Source organism: Macrobrachium rosenbergii, chromosome 20, assembly GCF_040412425.1.
Source record: "Macrobrachium rosenbergii isolate ZJJX-2024 chromosome 20, ASM4041242v1, whole genome shotgun sequence".
NCBI classification, from domain to species: Eukaryota; Metazoa; Arthropoda; class Malacostraca; order Decapoda; family Palaemonidae; genus Macrobrachium; species Macrobrachium rosenbergii.
The window spans coordinates 6235483-6258438 of NC_089760.1; the positions used below are offsets into that span (position 1 = coordinate 6235483).

The 22956-nt window shown below is 37.2% G+C and overlaps 1 protein-coding gene across 1 annotated transcript in view; it reads right to left on the reverse strand.

Moving 5' to 3' along the window:
* Positions 1-7149: 7149 nt before the first annotated feature.
* LOC136849023 (glucose dehydrogenase [FAD, quinone]-like) overlaps positions 7150-22956 on the reverse strand; it is a 78304-nt gene continuing 62497 nt past the window's right edge. The window contains exons 7-14 of the mRNA XM_067121875.1: positions 18382-18438; positions 16559-16672; positions 14708-14864; positions 14167-14324; positions 11549-11726; positions 11140-11213; positions 8976-9127; positions 7150-7928 (exon numbers count right to left, since the gene is read on the reverse strand). Of these exons, the coding sequence (XP_066977976.1) occupies positions 7604-7928; positions 8976-9127; positions 11140-11213; positions 11549-11726; positions 14167-14324; positions 14708-14864; positions 16559-16672; positions 18382-18438 (1215 nt within the window). The 3' untranslated portion in view covers positions 7150-7603. The remainder of the gene's footprint in view (positions 7929-8975; positions 9128-11139; positions 11214-11548; positions 11727-14166; positions 14325-14707; positions 14865-16558; positions 16673-18381; positions 18439-22956) is intronic.

Genomic DNA, 22956 nt, shown 5'->3' on the forward strand with positions numbered 1-22956 from the left:
GTGTATGCATATTAGAGTATAGATTATTTTCAATTTTTCTTTCTTTTTTTCTCAACAAACCTTGTGACTTGATTCCTTTTGATCTAATATCTGTTCCACCATATTTAAGTCTCTTGTTGCCTCATCATAATTAAAGAACATAATAAAAAGCCAAGATGCTATAAATGTAGATTATTATTATGATAAATATTGTTATATTCTCCTCGGGATTTGTACCTTGGACCAGGCTAACGCTATTTCGACTCAGCCTTAAAAGATGCAGTATTGACCTAGCGTTTAACCGGTCATCTCTTCCATCACCACTGAGGAGGTTATGTTTTAACAATAATTTCATTCGTTTCCCAAGAATGTTAACGTGCCTTTATTATTATTATTATTATTATTATTATTATTATTATTATTATTATTATTATTATTATTATTATTATTGTTTAGGAAGGAAACCCTCTCGTCTACACGTTTCATTAGAAATGATGGTTGCATCAACAGAGTTTAATCTATAATTAAGTTCCTAGGTTTTTTAATAATTGTTTTTTCTGTAGGTGAAAGATCACGTGATGTGTGTCCTCAATTCATTTCATGAAAGGGAAGGCCTAGACACATTCTGGAGCGTTTTCACCGAGAATTTATAATGAAATAATACACTATTATTTTTATGCAAGTAGTAATAGTGGTAACTAACTGCAAGAGGCATTGTGAAATATCGAATCAGGTCGTTTTACCTATATTGTTCCAGCGAGAAGAGCGACATGTCAAAGTTTTAAAAACGTGCGAACGAGCCCAAATATGGAAAATAACCTGACCCAGAGGAACACGCCCATCATCAATTACTTATATTTTCATTTCCTTTCCTCTGCATCAGTTCCGTGGTTTCTTGCGCATGCTCAGTGAAAGTGCAAGCGACGATCATTTGCACTTCAATAACATCACGCACGTGAAAAATATACCTCATCTGCCGAGAAAGGAATGAGTGAGGAGTATTATAAACCAAGCAATCCTCTCTTTTATTACTCTGCCCACCCCCAAACCCCACCCCACTATCTGTCGAACGCCCCACCCACCCGCCAACCAACCCACCCACGATAAAGATTTAGCCGCCTCTTCTCACTCTTCTTCCTTTGTGCAGCTCTTCGACAACGGGTCATTATGTTGATAGATTGTGTTATCCTGCTCCGTCGATGGACGGTTTATGACATAACTCGGTGCCTCACGTAGACCAAGATACATAAGGCGGGAATCTATCCAGCTGTTGACTTTCAACCTCCTATCCTCTTTTATGCCTCCGTCAAAACGCTACCGCTTCGATTTAAATACACTAATTCTGTACGGTAAGATATCTCTTCGCAGAAGCCCTTTCTGAAGACTTTCACAAATACTGTGGCTATTAACAAATGGTGGAGCTGTGTACGTGAAGGAAGGTAAGCGTCCACCGGTATTGTCTGAACAAACATGGGCGGGAACTTTACCTCCCAGTGAAACAAGGAGCTTAACAAGTTTACCCAATCCTGTCACCAAGTCATTTATGGGAAGACGGTACGTGAGAGAATTCGGAAGAGGTCTTGAAATGAAATAACGCCCATGGATTCGACGAGCAGAGAAGATATATATATATATATATATATATATATATATATATATATATATATATATATATATATATATATATATATATATATAAATAACTAATATTTATATAGATATATACATGTGTATATATATATATATATATATATATATATATATATAAAAACTACACATGTATATATATACAGTGAATGTATGCATGTATTCATATTTGACCATATGAATAATTCAAAAGTTAGTTCACTTGATTCATCACCAGTGAAATTTCATTTCAAATCTGCAAAAAACAATTATCCTCTGCTAAGGTTTTATTCTTCGCTAAAGTTTTTGCTGCTCGTTACTCAGATGAAGAATTCGTCATCTTAAAATATGATCCAGGCAGATTATAATAAACAAAAAAGGGCAAATACCACGAGTTCAATGACCAGTTTAAGGTTAATCACATCAATGCATGTGATCCTCTTGACCTTCTGCACAAAAACAACGACGATTATCTCCTGGCCGTACCGCCATCACCTTATATTGGGGTCACGTCTCGTGCCGAGTATTGTGCTCCATCTTCTGATGGAACAAGGTGCGACAGTGGTAACGCCTCTGCATGAAGGTTTGCTCAGCAGAGGGAATCTGTTATCATACTGTAGCCACTTCTTATCTTTGTTGCATGCCTTATATAAAACCTTTCACTTATAGGTTTTTTGGTACAACATAAAACTATTTGTGTGTTTTGAAGGGTCTTGGGGTACTGGGTAGAAACTCAGTAGCCTTATCGTCAATAAAGCTTTTTGTGCTATGAATATCCCAAGGTGGTCAACTCTCACTTGTTACTCTTAGTAGTCGGTGAACAATCTCAGCCGACGGGTGATGCAAAATAGAGTAACTGTGGGAATTTTTTTATTTTTTTTTATTTTTATGGCGAGTTGCTCCACACTCCCGGAAATATGTCAGCACGAGATTGCTGAGAAATGCTGGGAACATATCTAACAAGGAATTTGCATCGAATGCCGACAAAGATACAGTCACTTCACTCTACGGAGGTATGTCTCAGAAGAAAAATCTTTTAGACACTATGTCAACGTTTACGAAAGAAAAATCTATAAATTTCTACCCAATATTAACTTAAAAAAGTGGCTTTAAAGTGGATATTCACCAAAAAAGAAGGAACCTCTTCCGGACATTATTCGGAGTTTTAAATTATCGGCAACAGAGAGATGCTGTTGACAATTCTTTTAACTATCTTTTTAATGCGCCTAGACCTATTTTACAACTTTTCAGAGGGTAGCATAATGGTTTAGAGACAGTTTTTGTCCAGAGGTCTGGCATTTTTTCTTTGCAAGCAGTGAAGTGGCCTTCCTGTTAGTGTTGTAGATGCTGATGCTTTCAAGTTTGAGAAGGGCTTTAATACTAGCCTTTGAACCTTTATCCGCAAATGCTTAGACTTTGTTGTTGTTTATGCACTGGTATATTCATTTGTTTTATTTTATTTCTCGTATCATTAGCGTTATTTTTAAAATAATTAATCGTTTCAATAGTCACTCATTTCCTATATAATTTTTAAAATCAAATTTTTGCCATGCACCTTTTTACTGTCATGAAGAAGTGGCACCAGAGGGCTACAACATTTTGGTTTCTCACCAAGTCCTCAGGGATGACGTTGCTAGCTCCAAGACCTTTTCCTGTACTCTTGACCCCTGGAGACACTGTATCCATTGACAGCTGGGCAAGGTCTATAACCTTGCTGGGCAGACTGGTGGGTACCTGTCAAGTACTTGACGAGTCCTGCATCCCAGGCCAAGTCGCTGACTATGGCTCATTGCACCTTCCACAGATATTTTCGTTGCGTCTTTATATCCGTAACTCCTTCTAAAGTAAAATTCCGAAATGCAAAAATAAAATGTCGTTGGAATCGACAGAAGATAAAGATTATAATGATATACTTTTTTTTACCCGATCTACGTTGGTCGGAAGCCGAAAAGTCGATTTTTACAACTCTTTCTTTCAAACCTTACATAGAGAGAAACACACTTGAGCTTACGATAAAATGATACTATTAACGATAACATTAATAAAATAACAATAATAAAAAATAAAATAATTCAGGAGACAGAAATAGTATCTGTCTGGTGATGAAACTCTCCTAATATACCTATGTGACTCAAATACAGAAACAAGACCTCGTTAGAACCGTCACAGAGGGATGGTCATAACGATGCACCTTTCCATCTGATCTAGGCTCACTGCATCACCTGGGAACCTAAATGTTATCGGGAGTTGGGTACTGTGAAAGGAACCTCCATCGATGACCCCATGAATATCGCAGGTTCCTGGGTAGCTATAATAAGAATGGTAACAGAAGCATTCGTAGATCACAAACCATCAACCAACATTGCGCATTCCACCACTCGAAGAGTCTCTTCTCGCAAATGTTACATTCCTATCTCCCCCAGAATCTACTAACTTGTAGACTGTTGGTGAAAATTTCGTAGAAATTATCATAGAACTTTTGGTGTAATTCTGGTAGTAAACAGACAAGCAAAAAGAAAAATGCACCATACTTAAACAACCTCCTGAGCTGCAGTAATGGTTTTGATCGTAACAATACCGATAATGATAACAATGCTAATAATAAACACATAAATTATAATAACTTTTAAATGAGTTGATCATTTTGCATCAGGATTGGCCAGTACAATAATTTGTACTGGCCAATGAATATAAATTCCATTGGACCTCCAGGGAATTGTATTTTCTCTCTCTCTCTCTCTCTCTCTCTCTCTCTCTCTCTCTCTCTCTCTCTCTCTCTCTATATATATATATATCTATATATATATATATATATATATATATATATATATATATATATATATATTAATGTTTTCACTGTACAGTGAGAATGACTTTGAACCCAAAAGGAATGTTATTCTTTCTAAATGCAATTATATTGACTAGATTCGAACCCATACTTTCCAGAGTTGGTTCATGGCCAGCAGCAGACTTACACGAAAAGAAATAATGGCTACACTGCTGTATAGATTCTTGTCGAATTCAGGTTCTAGACTTAGAATCGAAATATATCTATCTGTCTATTTATTTGCCTGTCTCAGACCAAAACCGTAAATTGCAGAAAAACAAATGAAAAGCAATGCAATATTAGAATACATTCTCAGATCCTGGAAGAAATTGTGAGGACAAATGTGAAAGCCAACCACAACTCAGTTTAAAGAACTAATACCACTAAATACTGAGCATGAAATAACATTAATTTTGTCCAAACTTACTTTGAAGTATCCTGCCTCTGTGAAGCAATCATCAACGGATTACTTTCTTTTACTCTTCAGTTGACTGGAAAAGTATAAATAAAAGTAATTAAGTAATTATGCAGAGATAATCACATCATCTTATATCTATAACAAGAAAACTCCTAGATATAAAATCTAAGGAGCTGCGGTGAAATTTTTGTCCAGTGAAACAAATAGAAATAAAATGAATAATGCAATTGAGTTTTACTTTAGTTTATATGTGTTGTTCCTGAATTTTCTTTATTACTCTTGAAAGAAAACGAAAGTTAGGAGTAACTACACAATGTACGCATGGCCATGTTTGGGCGTTAAACCCACGGCCTCTCTCACACTGTGTAGTTACTCCTAATGTTCGTTTTCTTTGAAGAGTAATAAAGAAAATTCAGGAACAAAACATAGACTAAAGTAAAACTTTATTACACTATTCGTTTTCTTTTTATTTCTGCCACTGGTCAAACTTTCACAACAGCTCTTCAAATTTTGAACCAAGCTGGAGTGTTTTTTATATATATATATATATATATATATATATATATATATATATATATATATATATATATATATAAATATATATATGTATACATACACACACAGTATATAAATGCTGTATCAGGTGAAAAATTAAAAGACTTAGTGTAGGTCCTGACTGGTTTCGACTTTATTTCTGATGTTAAGTGGCGAGGAAACGTCCCTTCGATGCATGATGTATCAGTCCTTCTTTAGCCATTTAAGATAAATTTGAAACAGGTCTTTTGATTTTTCACGTGTGGTGATGTGTGATCAACAAATCACGAGTTAATGTGATTATAATTATATCTATACACACACACACACATATATATATATATATATATATATATATATATATATATATATATATATATATATATATATATATATATATATATATATATATATATATATATATATACATACACACAAGCACACACTCACTCTCTCTCTCTCTCTCTCTCTCTCCTTTGTCTTTGCTGTAAATAGACTATTTAGAATATACTGAAAACCCTCATGTTTTATGAGGGCTACTGTCCTCATCGTCAGAGGGAATGAAGCCAGATACAAAAAATTCTGCTAGGAAACATCACCTATACCAGGTTCCTGCTTGGTTGTCATGAAGGTCAGGTATTTGGCTCTCCTTCAGTCCAAGAGTAAGTCTGGGTCAGTAGCTTACTGGACGACTCTGGAGAGCTTTGTTTCGCAAAGAACATGGCTGAAGTTTATCTTTTCTAAAGCATTAAAAGAGCTGTTTCCAGCCATTGCTGATACTGAGTTAATTAGGATCCCCTCCACAACCCTAGGGGACTTTACGTTATTGTTTCTGTATGGCTGGAATACCAATAATTTCTGGCTACTGCGTTTTCATCATTAACATCGCTGCTATATCTCAAAAATGCTTTTAAAACCTCTTTTTTTTTTGTATATCTAACTACCCATACAATGCAAAGAGATTTATAATCTATGACATTTTGCCTTTTCATAAGACTTTCTGACAATATAAGTATTTGCTCTTCATTATTTCTGTGTTTTAGCAGCACCACAGGCAAGTACTTCTGCACTTTCCTCTCGGAAATGTCATAATTCACATCTTTCTCGTCACAAACAAATCAGATGTTATGAATTTTATCTGTTCTTTACCACATCTACTTGCAATCAACCCCTAAGACTTGACATTTTTATTTTTACAGCACCGGTTATGGGGCTGCAAAACCACATGCCCTTAGCATTTCCTGATATCAAGCAGAAGTTAAAAAGTTTAACTGCCGCTGGCCTGAAGGGAAATAATCACAAATAATGGGCACTCCTTCCTTGCTGGGTCCATAGACCTAAGCTAGACATTCTCTGCTTTTGTTGTTCAAGGCAGCAATGTTTAAATAGTACTTCACATTACCACCGCAGGTGCAGTCATTATAAACGGGCAGACATGATATAGGTACCTGCCTTACATAATATATACAAGCATGCAGGCGTTACCCACCTGACCTCATAGTCAGGCAGGTAACGTGACCTAGCTCTGATACCCCGGATGGTTTGGACGCCAGAATTTCTTCATATTCTTCCATTTGAATCTTAGACTTTGTAGCAAAACGGTACTCAAAGAGTGTGTGTGAAGAATTCGAGAAGTTTAGAGGGTATTGTGGGTATTACAATTACACACACACACACACACTTTACTAATGCACTAATTTAACAAGCCTTCGCTCATTTTCGTAGAATAATTATTCATGAAACAAAAGACCTTTTTAACCTGAGGTTGAAATATATTATTATAAACGAGTTTTTAACATATATACAGCACAAACAATTAAAAACTATAGTAGCACATCTTGCAGCCATAAGCATGTCATCTGTGAATCCTTCACAAGCTCTTCAAGTCAAACACTAACTTTAATTTCGTGAATTATTACAATGGATCTGCTTCAGATTCTCTCACAGAAACCACTGCTTATCCTCAAACGTAACTCTGCATTTCGCAAACCGTTTTCGAAAACCATTTTAAATAGGAAATATAAATACAGAAACGTTATAATGACCAGAAAAATCTTTCAGCAGATGCCATGCCTTTGTTGACACTATTCAACTCGGTTTAATAATCTTTCAAAGAAGGTCAATCACAAAAATTCTCACGACGCGACGATCCGAACGAAAAGCCATCTTAGAACTCTCTTTCTTTACCCGCTCGCCTCTGAGGGCTTGCCTCACTCCCATCAAGACTGAGGAAAAAGAAAGAATGACCGCTTTTGCCGTTGTCTGATGAACTGCAAGAAATCAATTTGTCTCGACCGTCCGCCAGACGCATTTCCATGAAGTGGCCTGTCGAGTCGACAGTCTGTTTCGAGAGTGGCATGATAGTTTTCAAGTATTCCAGAAGTTATTTTATTCTTTTCAGCAGGTTCAACCGGAATCCAAGTCCGTCGAATGAAATCAGACGCTCTCTCGGCTATCATGATGATGGCAGCCATGGGATTGGCTGAAACTACAACAGGCATGACAGACGCGTCGACAACCCGAAGACCAGATACTCCACGTACCCTGGAAGAAGAAGAAGAAGAAGAAGAAGAAGAAGAAGAAGAAGAAGAAGAAGAAGAAGAAGAAGAAGAAGAAGAAGAAGGGGGAGGAGGAGGAGGAGGAGGATGAGGAGGAAGAGAAGAAGAAGAAGGAGGAGGAGGAAGAGGAGAAGAAGAAGAAGAGGAAGGAGGAGGAGGAAGAAGAAGAAGAAGAAGGAGGAGGAGGAGGAGGAGGAGGAGGAGGAGGAGGAGGAGGAGGAGGAGGAGGAGGAAGAAGAAGAAGAAGGAAGAAGAAGAAGAAGAAGAAGAAGAAGAAGAAGAAGAAGAAAACAAATGATTACGAACAGCAATTTCGTGATATATGTAACCAGTGGGAGTATTTCTAAGAGTCTCATGCTGACTTGCGTCTTATAAACAAGTAACCTTCACCTAGAGTTGCGTAACAACCAAAAATATGGAGAATCTTAGATAAATTTTTATATTTCTTTTTTAGGCAGGGAGATAACCGAACCAAGCCTCGAATAAGTGTGCATGACATTTAATCATGCATATTGCAGAACCTGTGTGTTACACATTATTTCCCAAACGAAGCTTTTCTGATAAGGCTGTGGCATAATGACAACTAGGAGTACTGCGATAACTTTGGAAACTTTAGTTTTTTGTGATCTTTAATTATCGCAATTGTCAGGAGCATGCACTTGGAATTTATGTGACACAGCTTTATACTCTGAACAGGGAAAATGATCTTAACCTCCCTTCTTGTTTAAGTACTCTGTAAGTAGGTTTCTCGTTGATGAACCAACTGATTATAAGTGCCTGGTTCGGCTCTGGTAAATACCATTGAAGTCAGCACTAGAAAAACTACTTTATATCAAGTTTCCACAATAAAATACATTCTGGATTTATATCATGAATCGTATGTAACAGATAATAGGGAAATAAGCAAAACTACTGTGAACGTAGCAAATACACTCTTGTTTAGAGGTATTAGCCATTTGTGTAAAATCATCATACTTCCATTTATATCATAAGATGTCACCACAATAAGTTTCAAAGAAGCAACTGAACTTACCTCAGAAATTGATCTACGACTCCATATGGATCAGATGCTGGGCCCATTTTACACGAGCCAGCAAAATGGTAGAAGGTTGACGCCATGTTGAGAATGTAGCAGATCCAGTATGGCTTCGATCCAAATCGATGTTCCTTGCAGCCTTCGAGTGGCTGTCGAGAATAATAATAATAATAATAATAATAATAATAATAATAATAATAATAATAATAATAATAATAATAATAAGTTAACATCAGGAGAGGGATCTTTCAAGGCGACTCACTGCCACCACTACTCTTCGTAGTAGCCATGATTCCCATAACAAAAGTACTGCAGAAGATGGATGCTGGGTACCAACTCAAGAAAGGAGGCAACAGAATTAACCATCTGATGTTCATGGACGACATCAGGCTGTATGGTAAGAGCATCAAGGTAATAGATACCCTAATCCAGACTGTAAGGATTGTATCTGGGGATATCAGGATGGAGTTTGGAATAGAAAAATGCTCCTTGGTCAAAATACAAAAAGGCAAAGTGACAAGGACTGAAGGAATAAAGCTACCAGACGGGAATAGCATCAGACACATAGATGAGACAGGATACAAATACCTGGGAATAATAGAAGGAGAGGATATAAAACACCAAGAGATGACGGATACTATCATCAGTAAAGAATATATGCAGACTTAAGGCGATACTCAAGTCAAAACTCAACCCTAGAAACATGACGAAAGCCATAAACACATGGGCAGTACCAGTAATCAGATACAGAGCAGGAGTAGCGGAGTGGATGAAGGGTGAACTCCGCAGCATAGACCAGAAAACTAGGAAACACATGACAATACACAAAGCACTACACTCAAGAACAAATACAGACAGACTAGGCAATAACGCGAAAGGAAGAGGGGATAGGGCTACTAAACATAGAGGACTGCGTCAACATCTAGAGCAGAGCACTGGGGCAATATCTGAAAACCAGTGAAGACGAGTGGCCAACGATGAAACATAGCAATGGCTACAGAGGGGAGAACTTAAGAAGGAAACAGAAGGAATGCTAACAGCGGCACAAGATCAGGCCCTAAGAACCAGATATGTCCAAAGAACAATAGATGGAAATAACATCTCACCCATACGCAGGAAGTGCAATATGAAACACGAGACCATAATTCACATAACGAGCGAATGTCTGGCACTTGCACAGAACCAGTACAAAAAGAAGCATGATTCAGTAGCAAAAGCCCTCCACTGGAGCCTGTGCAAGAAACACCAGCTAGCTTGCAGTAATAAGTGGTACGAACACCAACCTGAGGGAGTGATAGAAAACTATCAGGCAAAGATCCTTTGGGACTATGGTATCAGAACAGATAGGGTGATACGTGCCGATAGACCAGACTTGACACTGATTGACAATCAAGAAGAAAGTATCACTCATTGATGTCGCAGTACCATGGGACACCAGAGTGCGTGAGAGAGAAAGAGTAAAAAATGGATGATAAGTATTGAGACCTGAAAAAATAAGTAAGGAGGATATGGGATATGCCAGTGGAAATTATACCCATAATCATAGGAACGCTAGGCACGATCTCAAGATCCCTGAAGAGGAACCTGGAAAAACTAGATGCCGAAGTAGCTCCAGCACTCATGCAGAAGAGTGTGCATTAGAAACAGCGAACATAGTGAGAAATGTGATGGACTCCTGAGGAAGCAGGATGCACCCCGGTAGCCCATACTATAAATACCACCCACTCGAATAGGATGACTGGGATAGACAAAAAAATAATAATAATAACAATAAAACAATTAGAACAGCAAGAGAAAGAGCAGGAAGGTTGTATATATGTGCACCTATTTCCATGTGGTTTTTGTTTGTGTTTTCATTAAATTCTACTCCACAGCGTGTGTAGTACAAGAAGAAGAGTGCAGTTGCCTCTGACAAGATATTGTCGAGAGGTCACATCTCTATAAATCTTCAGTAATAGATAATGGTTCACTTGTGCTACCTTGAAGAAGAATCATTTTAGCTTCAAAGGTCGCTCTTATAGAAACAGGAACATGATCAACACCAACAATTTTAGATTGCTTAAGTAGAGGCAGATAGAGGATCGCTTATTTCAGTATGTGCGAATTTTACGACAAAAAGACTCGGACAATAACTCTACAAACAATGATTAATGGAACTTACCTCTGTATATAGTTTTGCCCCTAAATGCTTGCTGAACGGAGGGCTCTTACCAATTTTAATCGCCATTTCGATACCTGAAAAAACGAACAAAACAGAATTGTAAATAAAAGCCAGAGACTTTTTATTAATATTTTGCTTATCGTTTGGCCTAAAGAAATAATATTGAACCTAAATAGTTAGCCATATATATTTCTAAATATTAAATTTATCTTACCAAAACACAGTAAAGCTTACAAAATGGTACAGTTAACTTACTTTATCTTTGTCATGGAATGCCAGAAAATCAACGATGTTATGTGACAAAAAAAAAAAAAATTAGAATTATTTGATATTTATTTTAAGAGAAAAAAACTTTATTTAGCACTTTTCCAGTAATAAAAAATAAGAACGTATGCGCTTAAGAACTAACCTCTAATAAGAGTGTCGATGTCCTCTGGATTGGAGAAGAACTTTGGATCAATCACGGGAAGGTCAAACGGGTCATTTGACTTCAAGTAAATGGTTCCACGACTTTTAGGTCTCAGGAGGTAGGGTAATATCGTCATGCTTTGTCGACCAGTGATAGGACCGTAATAACCCAAATATTTCTGTAGAGAGAAACTGAAATATAGAGCATATCTGGACAGTATTAGAAGCTGACATTTTCTGAGATGTTTTACACCTAGGAAAAAGATTCAAAAATATAAATTTCCTACTGCTTTACGTTATTGATAGTGACAAAACCTAATGAAGAAGGGGTCCGTTGAAAGTTTACGCCTAAGTACGAGGAAAGAGCACAGCTCTAACGAGGGGAATGGTAGCAAAGAAAATACGGTCAAAATATATGTTAACTTCGCTCTAATCCTTTACAAGGAATAAATGAATGATACTTGCTTAAAATGTGCAGACTCGCAAAACAATATGGTTTCCTGTAAAAACACAATTGGAAAGAACAATCTTGAAGAGTCTGACAAATATTACCTGCATAACTATGAAACAATTTTAATATCACGTGAGGAACTGTAAAACATTACTATGTGTTTGCAACTTCCATTTGGCCCCTAGCTGCACACACTTTTTGACCTTTCACTTGACCTCCATTCCCGCTTTCTTTTTCGATCTTGCTGTCCAACTCATCTAACTACTACTTCTTAGTGCAACTGTATTGTTTTATCCCAGTTCCCCCTCTAGATCCTTGCACTTCATCTCCTTTGTGTCTGAATCCCTTTATCTTGCTGTCAAACTCCTCCAACAGTCTTAAGCGCTCAGTGGCTGAAAGTGCCCCAGTTCTTGGCACCTGACAGCCTAAATTTCACAGATTATTCAGTCAATATCAATGGTAAGATAACGATCTCCTAATGTGAGAGTATTTAAGATTTCCAATAGTCTGTGAAATCTGTATCTTCAGAACCTTTCAAAGAAGGTAACGTTCATATAGGAAAATCGCCCCACAGATCTCTGTGATTTCATGATTATTGGAGGCCAGGCTTAAGATTTAGCAGTTTCATAAGACTGAAAAACTTGATTCAATAATTCCCCATTGACTTACAAAATTGTCTTCCTAGACATTTTTCTTCTTTGCAAAGAGTCCCGGTGCTTTAGTAGCACAATCCTCTTCGACCTGTAGAGCAATGAGCTTCATTATTCTTAACAGTTCGGTTACTGAGTTTTCCGGATTGTTTGTTATACCTTTAGATGTATTTAGATGTACTTAAACACATTTTACGTAAAGATATACGAAGAACTTGGATCTGGGAGCCTCATCTGTTGCAAAAAAGTTCTGTGCGATACATCTGGGACTGAGGAGATGCCTGCACTCAGAGAGAGTCGAGGTACGTAAACGCTGCTGCGTTCTTGGCAAATGTGTTAGATTGCGACAGAAAAGTGTTTTCACGATATCTGAGACCTCATCGTATGACACCTTTCTCCTGCTCATTCCCATCCATTTGCATGGCGGAATAAAATCCTGTACACGGTGCATTTGCAAAGTAATCAGAAACTATAGGCCTACTGTATGTGGTTAGGTTGTTTTTGGTATCCCTCTTGGCTCAGGGCCGTAATTATTCTCAGAAGAATGATAGATAAATGAACAGATATTGAGAGATAAAGCCCAGACAGTCTCCTCTCTCCAGAGTAACAATTTTCTCTCTCTCTCTCTCTCTCTCTCTCTCTCTCTCTCTCTCTCTCTCTCTCTCTCTCTCTCTCAACTTTTTTCAGTTCAGAAAGAAAAAACTACATTACAATATGGTAAATATTTGATTAAAATCCATGTACTATTTTGCCTCAATTTCTCTGGTATGTGCGTGTGCGCCAGTATTTGCATTTTTGTTACCAGTCAACTGTATGGCAACGTGTGGAGGAAACTACCTGCATGAAGGATTGCACTAAAATTCTGTAAATAGTTTAAAGCGTGAGGCTCAGGAAGACTAGCAGAACATTCACATCGATTTGATGGGGCTACGCATGTGTAGCGTAGTTCGGAGTGGTAGGGATTATTATTAAAGATGTAAAAGTGTCACAAAATTCTTAATGGTACTGCAGTCTATATAAAGAGTTACTGAAGAAGATCCACTTGAAGATAAAAGAACTGCATGCTCAAGTGAACTCTCGAACACTCATGACATAGTTTCTGAAACTTAACAATACTGATAAGTGGGGAGTCGATTCAGGCTCATTTTAGACATACCATCAGATGAATAACTACCATTTTGTAATATGACATGTTGCTTGCTTGGTTTATATTTTGTTTCAGAATCATGTGAGGACATCAGACTCACAGTTTGGCTTAGTGCATGTGTAATCGTAGCAGACGACTGCTAATTGAGTGCACATACTCAGCTGCATCAAAAATAAAACTAACCTAAGAGATGCCCTTGAACAATGTGTTTTAAAGGTACAACAATCCTAAAAATGCAAATTGCATTAGCTAACATTGCGTCTGCTAGTTTAGTTCTGAGACTTAATTTAATTGCACAAGAACATCCATCTCAAAAATGCTTCCTTACTTCACAGATTACATTTTGCTCGTAATAGTAAAGGTCAACTTACTCTAGGATCAATCCCTAAGGCAGCAGATGCCAGAATCCCTTCTTGAGCTAAGCCCGCGGATACCATGTACAGCTGGACGTCTGGCCAGGAAGGGTCTCCGCCGCTTGATAAGCTCTCCCAGGCGTGTCCGTACTCTCCCAGGGGCGTTGTGTAAATTCCTGCTTGGAAGAGGTCCACGAAAAAAAAAAAAATCAGAGTTCTGTTGGTTTTATATTCGTTTCAGTCGCCAGGGTGAATTAGAGGCAATTGTTCATTCTAAAATTGCGTTCATTAGTGACTATCGCGTTCTGGATTACGACGCCATACTAGCAAGAATAGAATCTGAACTCTATTAAAGACATTTTATCACAAGTACTGCCATCTTTATTAGTTATAAGAGTTAAGGCTACTAGGGTGATCATAAGCATTTATTACTTAAAGAATTAGTAGTACAATTAAAAAGAGAGAGAATTCTCCATATACATAGAGAAAGAAATCAATATGAACTCAGTGCTTGCAAATGAAATGGAGTATTCAAAACAACAAATGAACGAATGCTGACCTCTCCTGTGGTGGATGTACTGACTGACAACCTTCAGATTTGCTACATTCCGTATTTCGTTTGGAACTCCTGGCTTCAGAGTCCACGTAAGTCCGTAGAGACAAAGATGATCTTGGAGGTTCTGACCTACTCCGGGCAAGTCGACCAAAACATCTATCTGTCAAAAAAAAAAAAAAAAAAAAAAAAACAGTGGAAGTAAATATGTATATATATACATATTAGTTTATATATATATATATATATATATATATATATATATATATATATATATATATATATATATATATATATATCATATATCATATAAGGTCAACCAAAACATCTACCTGTCAAAAAAGACGGTGGAAGTATGTATATATATATATATATATATATATATATATACTATACATACATATATACATACAACATATATATATATATATATACATATACACATACATATGTATATATGCGTGTGTGTGTGTGTGTGTGAGTGTCTGCGTATGAGAGAGAGAGAGAGAGAGAGAGAGAGAGAGAGAGAGAGAGAGAGAGAGAGAGAGACGGGGAGTTAGTACCTCAGGCAGTCGGGATCTAAGGGAAAACAAAATGAAAATAACCACCTCCAATCCATTTATTCTATAGTAGTTCTGGCAGATAATGATAACTTCATTATCATCGCATTAATTTCAAACTATGTAAAAGAAGGCTTTAGTAGGGAATAATATTAAGACCATGTATTATGAAGAATCTAATTGCGAAAATGCTTTGAAAGAAAGAGAGATTGTATAACTATTTAAGGAAGTTATGAGTATCTGGTATAGTACAACCTGGACATATCATTACTGCCATTTTAATTTTCAGTTTTAATACAGAGAGAGAGAGAGAGAGAGAGAGAGAGAGAGAGAGAGAGAGACTTAGTCATGAATGATAATGAACGTTGATATGCAAGGCTCCTTACATTTCAAAAAGTAACGTTCAGACCTCTACTTATTAATTTTTTGGGAGCCGTTATAAACCCAGTCAAAACTTTCATAGTTGGGAAATAGACGTCTCTTGCGAAAGAGCCAGGAAAGAAAAAGCTATTTCGGGAGAAATTTCGACCAAACGTTCTGTAAGGATTTCTTGCTCCTTAATTCGCCGGGTAATTTATACAAAAATGAATACAAGAATCTGTTGCAATATCGCAGTTCAGGCGAGTAGGATGAAACCAGCCATAAACAATGAAATATTTAGCTCCCTTTTAGCGTTCAAAAATACATGGCAAAGGGAGGTTTTTATGAGCGCATTCTATGTTGTCTCTCCCGAGTCAGTTTATCTTTTATTTATTTTGCTATTGTCTGTCTGTCGTCTTGTAAGTATATATACATACATACATACACATATATGTATGTATGTATATACAGTATATACACATACACATATATAAATATATATATATATATATATATATATATATATATATATATATATATATATATATATATATATATATATTGTGTGTGTGAGTATATAATTATATGCACGTATGACCTTTCCCAAGTCAATTTTTCACTCTTACGATCTCTCTGCAGGCACAAATGCGATTTTAAATTGACAGTATTTCTATTAGGGTAATCGGCAATTTTTGTATCACTGACTTAAACAGGAGTTGTTGGCTTTGCTGTCGTCATGACTCAGTCTTTGAAATTCATGGCAGCGGATGATTAACTACTACAGACGATTACTGAAGATATTTGACATGAAAAGCAGAGAAATACATAGGAAAAAAAAAGTTTTCCAGAATAAAAGGAAATTATGTAAACCACAAAAGATATTTTTCAAAATTGCTTCGGGAAAAGGAAAATAGAGAGAGACCATTCCAGCACTAACCCCGTGTTGATGCAAATGGTCCTTCGGTCCCAGACCTGACAACATGAGGAGTTTAGGCGACGCCAAGGCTCCCGCTGACAGGATGACCTCTTTGCTCGCAATTGCTGTTGATACCTGAAAAAAATAATAAGAGACTTTGTATAAATGTATAAACAATTTTTAGGTTCATGACGGTAAATGGTTTCCACTTTCGTCAGAAGGAAGGAATATAAAATCTAGGCTAAAGTTTAAGCTCTGGGACCTATGAGGTCATTCAGCGCTGAAAGGGAAATTGAGGGTAAGAAAGTTTTAAAGGTGTAACAGGAGGAAAACCTCGCAGTTGCACTATGAAACCGTTGTGAGGAGAGGGTGGAAAGCAATATGGAAGAAAGAGAATATGATCGGAGGTACAGTAAAATGAACGAAAGGGGTTGCAGCTAGGTGCCGAAGGGACGCTGCAAGGAACCTAAAGTAATGCCTTCAGAGCACTGCTTGAGGTGCACAAACGGCACTATTTCCCTGGAACTTTCGGCTAGAAAGTTTTGTTATATTTTTATTTTTTAAGTTAGTTGTAAAAGGGGCCCCGAGTTGGATTTACGAATTTTACAAACGGGGTCGCGCGTAAATAAACAGTTTTCCTTAGGGACCTAAGCGGAGGATGATGACGAATCGTCGTATATATGGAGGTATTCGTAACGTACCAACGCTTGCCGTATTCAGCAATTGTGCTTAAGTGTTTATTCAGATCCTAGAGTTCAGTCACTTTTGAGATTTAGCTGTGTCAATCTTTCCACAGGCGCTTGGAAACCAAAGAGATTCCGTCCACATGAAAACGAAGTAAATTCAGCAACTGATCGATCGATGACCCGAACATTGTTCGAAGGAGTTTGGATACAGCGTCAATTGTCAGTGATGGAAATTTCCATCATTATTCCTTGAAACTTTTTGGTCTGGTTATAATCGGATTCGTGGGTATGTAAAACGAAAATATACGTTCACACGTTGGTTACAAAATCGCTAAGGTGCGACGGCTCTGATGGAGAGCTTTTCATTCCTTTGTACAAAACGAAAGTGCCTGTACGTATTTTGGGACGCACTAGGGAATTGAAATTCCCTCTGCGGAAAGTAAGTGTTGAACTTTAAACCTACTAACTTTTACAAATGTTATTATTATTATTTAGTGATTTAACTTGGACGCATTGGTTCATTAGTATTTTTCATATGTTTTGAAATGTTGTGATTTTATCACCATTTTTTATTTTACTGTTAATGTGGGGTATTTGTTCTTTAACAGGAATGTTTCAATGGACCCTTGATCAATCGGGGAAGATATGCTCCTGTTAAACGAGCATTTAAAATGGCCGATGTGGGAAGTGATCATTTATAATGGAACCAAAGATAGAAAAGACTTTGAAAGTTATGTAACAAACTTCACTGAAATGGGGTTAGTTCAGAGACTTGGTGGGGAGAGGAAATAATTCCCCATAACATATCTGTCATGCCATTAGTTACTTTGCTTCGGGATAATGCTTAATGGGTTTAACAAATTTCATTTCACATGATTCACTGTTGTTTGCTTAGTTTTTAGTTTTGTTATTTTAGGATTTCATTTACACCCTTAGACAGACAAGAGAGAGAGAGAGAGAGAGAGAGAGAGAGAGAGAGAGAGAGAGAGAAGGAACTTCCCCACCAGCCACAAGATACCAACTGAACTCAGGTAAGGCCAAAAGGCCCTTTGTCAAGGTTCGACAAGGACTTTTTAACATGTATATACAAGGAAATCTGGGTTTAAGGGTCAACACTTCCTCAAAACAAACACAAATAAGAAATCAAAGTGATCTTACCTCACCATGATATTTGTAAACGACGCCAACTGCCCTCTTGTCCTGGTTGAATATAATCTGGAAGGAATGAAGAAAGCATTAGATTCCCTGTCTCTCATCTGTGTGCGTGTGTGAAACGCTATAGACGATACTGAAATTCTCTGCCACTCTTACCGCAAGACACGTCCCCTTTTTCGAGAAGACTGAATCTTGAATTCTCGCAAAAGTGACACGAGAAGTGACAGTGACTTTATCTGCTAAACCACTGAAATGGATTAATTTCACCCATCTGTACAAATTCCTATGGGTTCAGTCTATGAACTTTACCCCTCTCGCGTAACCTTCACATTTTCCAATCACAGCTAGGTCAATTAGCTCCATTCAACCTCAAAATGAGAAATTTGTTGCCCCCAGGGTAAGAGGTTTACTTCTCTGTGTGAGGATATGAAAGAAGCATCGACAGCTTTTAGAAAACCATTAAATGCAATTATTAGAATACCAAAATCTGGAGTCCCCTCCCCTCTCCAAACGGCCGTTAGCTATTGTTTAAAAACGCAAATAATCGTTAACGCGTACGACTGAATAAATAAGTTAAATAGGGGCACAGTACTGGTAAGAAGTATAAGCAGAAAACGTCAATCACAGACCAGGTAAAGGAAAACAGTTGCCAGCGTTTCGCAGAGGTTACGGTACCGAAGAAGAATGACTGGAAAGTGATGGTTTGAAAAAATGAAAGAACCGTGATTCGAGCCAGGGGCGTGAAGCGTGGTTGGTGGATTAACATGAAAGGAGTGCAGAAGCTGTAGAAATAAAAATGAAAAAGATGAGTCATTGGGAAATGGGGAGATACTACATATACATAAGATGAAATAATATAAAAGGACAAAGCTTAGAAAAGCGAAGCATTTAGAAAAACGATGATAAAGCGAAGGGTAACTTCAGCGGTTGTGTTCAAGTAGAAAAGTGGAATCTTTAAAGCAGTTAAAGAAAATGGGCTACCGTTTCATTGTATCAAAATTTAGGGTCGCCGCGATCGCGTTAAAGATTGATTTGAATGGTGTAAGATACTGAAGGGTAATCAGCGTGTGCTTTTAGACGTCTCTGTTATGCATGAAAAGGTTTTGTAATATGTAAAAAATTTCTTTTAGGAACTTTATCATATATCATTCAATTCATAAGTTAAATAAGTTAAGTATACCTTAGTTTAACCAGACCACTGAGCTGATTAACAGCCCCCTAGGGCTGGCCCGAAGGATTAGATTTATTTTACGTGGCTAAGAACCAAATGGTTACCTAGCAACGGGACCTACAGCTTATTGTGGAATGGGACCCAGCAGAGTGCTAGCCGAAAACGATACCAACCCGTCCAATGAGGAACTATTCAATTCATAGATCACTAGAGCAACACTTTCTGTATTTTTCTGTAAAGATGCGTCATTCAGGTCAAGATGCAGAGGTGCTTAATTTACAAAAAGAGTTTTCATTAGAGCGTAGAAAAAATGCCATAAATTTTATATTAGAAATTAATGATATCTCTAATCCCTTGTTATAATCATCTTTGCGTGGTGGTGAACTGTGGTAGTGTATTTCCTTAGAGTTTATACAATGCAGGAAATTTCGTGTTTAATTGTCGTCCGTTGTTGGGGCCAGTCTCAAGTTATTTAGCTTATTTCGGATGTGCTGACGACCAATAAAATAACGAAAACCAATATAACTGACAAAAAAACTGGGTTGGTAGCTTATATCCTTCCATTTTGTTGGGATGGAAAATGTTCCCCTTCCCCACAAAAAAATTTACAACTTAATAAACTTCTGCGGTAGGATTCATTTTTGTAACTTGAAGGGTAACCATAAGGTACAGATATATACACCATCGTCTCGGGCTTGAATTTTGAATGTGACAGAAGATTTCGTAAAGAAATATCTTGCTGTAGGACACTTTTTAAGTTCGATAAAGTTTTAAAAGTTTCGCTTCGTCATTATATGGTCTATTCGTATATGAGATATTATTCCATGTCGAAGAAAAATGTTCACAATAGAACTGCTAAATAAAATTGTGGATGGCGTCTGGTTATTTTATAAAAAAAAAAGACCGCTAAAGTTTGTTATTTGTTTATGCAAATCAACGTTACGTTTACAATTCTTTCGATGTCGCAAGTTGATGATTAATTGAAAGTGGAAATAAAAGGGATAAGACTAAATTCACTTCAAACTTTCATAAACTCATTCAAGAATTAGTATTATATTTATTCCCCATAAAGCCAAATTATAATTTTTCTTTCCCATTCCTTCCAAAGTTTGGAACTTTTTCCTTATTTTGTTTTTCCTGACGATTACTGGAAAAGGAGCCAAAATGGTAAAAAGGGCCTAATTATGGATTGAATATGAAATAAAAACTTACAGAAAATACTATCGTACTTTTCTGAGTTCTGCTAAGCGTTTACTCTTGCTGCTCTGATAAATAAACTGCATTTCCAATCTAGAGGTTTAGTTTTGGCTGTCTTAGCATTTACTATTAATGTACAGATTGTTATAGGTTTCACATTCCGATTCTCTCTATGTATCATTGCGTATCTTGTAGTGATTGCAAATCAGTATGAACAAAATCTCTTAATAACGTAAATGTTTTCATAATTTTTTTTTGTGCTATATTTCCAGTGGGCAGTGCGTGGCGACTTCGTGCTAGCAACGCATTACTTTTGTAATCACAGCTATTAAACTCGGCATTGGCTTCAGTAACAGCTGCTAATTGTGAAATTACCAGTATCTCATATGATGGTCATTTTGCCGCCCATTATAACTGAACAGCTGCAACTCAGTGGACAGATGTATCAGAACTAGAGGTATTGATCTGAAGAAGATAAGGATGAAAGTCTTCCGGAAATTGTACAGTTCAGACAGGAATGAAATGATTTTTGTATGAATGATCGGATTAGAGGTGGAAATCTTTTATTTTCTCTGAGCCTGAGTACATCCCATATCAAAAAGCACTATAACTTTATAGTTTGCATTGCTGTCTGTCCAACGAAATGGTTAATTTTTTTTTCTGGCTGGAAATATCTACAAGAAAGGCAAACAGCAAAGGTGACATAACATTACCCTATAGTATTCCACTATTTGCTGCAAATATATTTCACATCACATCAACAGTAACTTTACCATCTACTATGTTCCCGGATAATTTCAGTGAGCTCTGCATATTTAATGATATACAATAGTGACACAAGGGGCTGAATAATATTTGTTTGAGGACACTATCAAATACCTTCTTATTGTCAAAAAGGGGCCATCTGAAGCAAGTTTTAAAATTCCATACCCTATTGCACAGTGGGTCTAACACAAAATTTTGGAGCTGTAAAAATACGAATATTGTCATCCCAAGTGATTAAGTACAATGCTTCTATAGTTACTAATTTTGCCAGGTCGCCTCTCTTTAGTATCTGCTATGATTTCCAGTTGCCAATCATCAGTCTTTGCTTGAACATTCCATGTTCTGCTAAGCAGTCTAGTGAGCACGCGAAAGGTAACTTTATTTTCAAATAAAATCACCTCTGTTATGAATCCATCACAGCCTGGCGCTTTCTATCTCCGAATCTATTCTATTCTATTGCTGGCCCACTGGTATAGTGGTTAGTGTCGTGCCATGCCACTCAGATATAGCAGGTCTGCGTCTCCCCCAGAGCGATAAAAAATCACTGGCTCTGTATCATGATCAGTTACTGCTGCAGTGTGGGGTCTGCGGTGGGAGGCTGAAACCAACATTCTATGGAAGCTTGAATTTCAAGTCAAAGACCCCTTTGGTGTGCTTGCTCCATGTGAATAGGTTTCATCTACTGAAATAATAATGATATGACTGATTCTAATGCAGGTCTCCCTCAGCTTCTTGAATACCACTCGGATTACAGTATCCCATTATATTTCTTATTCATGACTACCTACAACGTTCTAGCTAACATAATCTCTCCCTTTCCTGTTATTAATGATCCATCCCTCCTTTCTGGCAGGTCTTTTCTTCTTCTTCTTTTTTCCATTGGATATTTCATTAGTAATTCTGTGGATTAACCTAACATCAACGGTACTCCTTGAATACTGAATACATGGCTTTGTCAGAATCAATCGCCTGTTAGTCCACATATCTCTCTCTTGTCTATTTTTTGCTCTTTGGTTAACTCCGCTCTTTCTATACATGGATACTTAACACATTTAACTTTACCTTCTTCATCTCCCTCCTGAAATTTTCCTTAAAATTTTTTTTTTATTCTTTATTGTTTTCGTAGGTCTCACCCGATGTTTTAGGAAAATGCAGAAGGAAAAATGAGGATTGATGTTGGTAGGATTAATGAAAATACGCAATGGACGTGGAAAGCCTGGGAGGGACTGCGAACCAAAGTAGAGTGCGATTTATTAGTTTCCTGCAAATAATCTCGTTACTGAAAGGGCTTCAAGAGGCTTCTGCAATTAAGTGTCGAAATAGACGCGTAGTTCTAGAAACCACATCTGGGGCAGTGCAGGCAGTCAATGAAAACTGGACTAACATCAGTCAATTACATCAGTTAGATTGAACAGAGGTATGGGGTAACGTTATCCCATACCTCT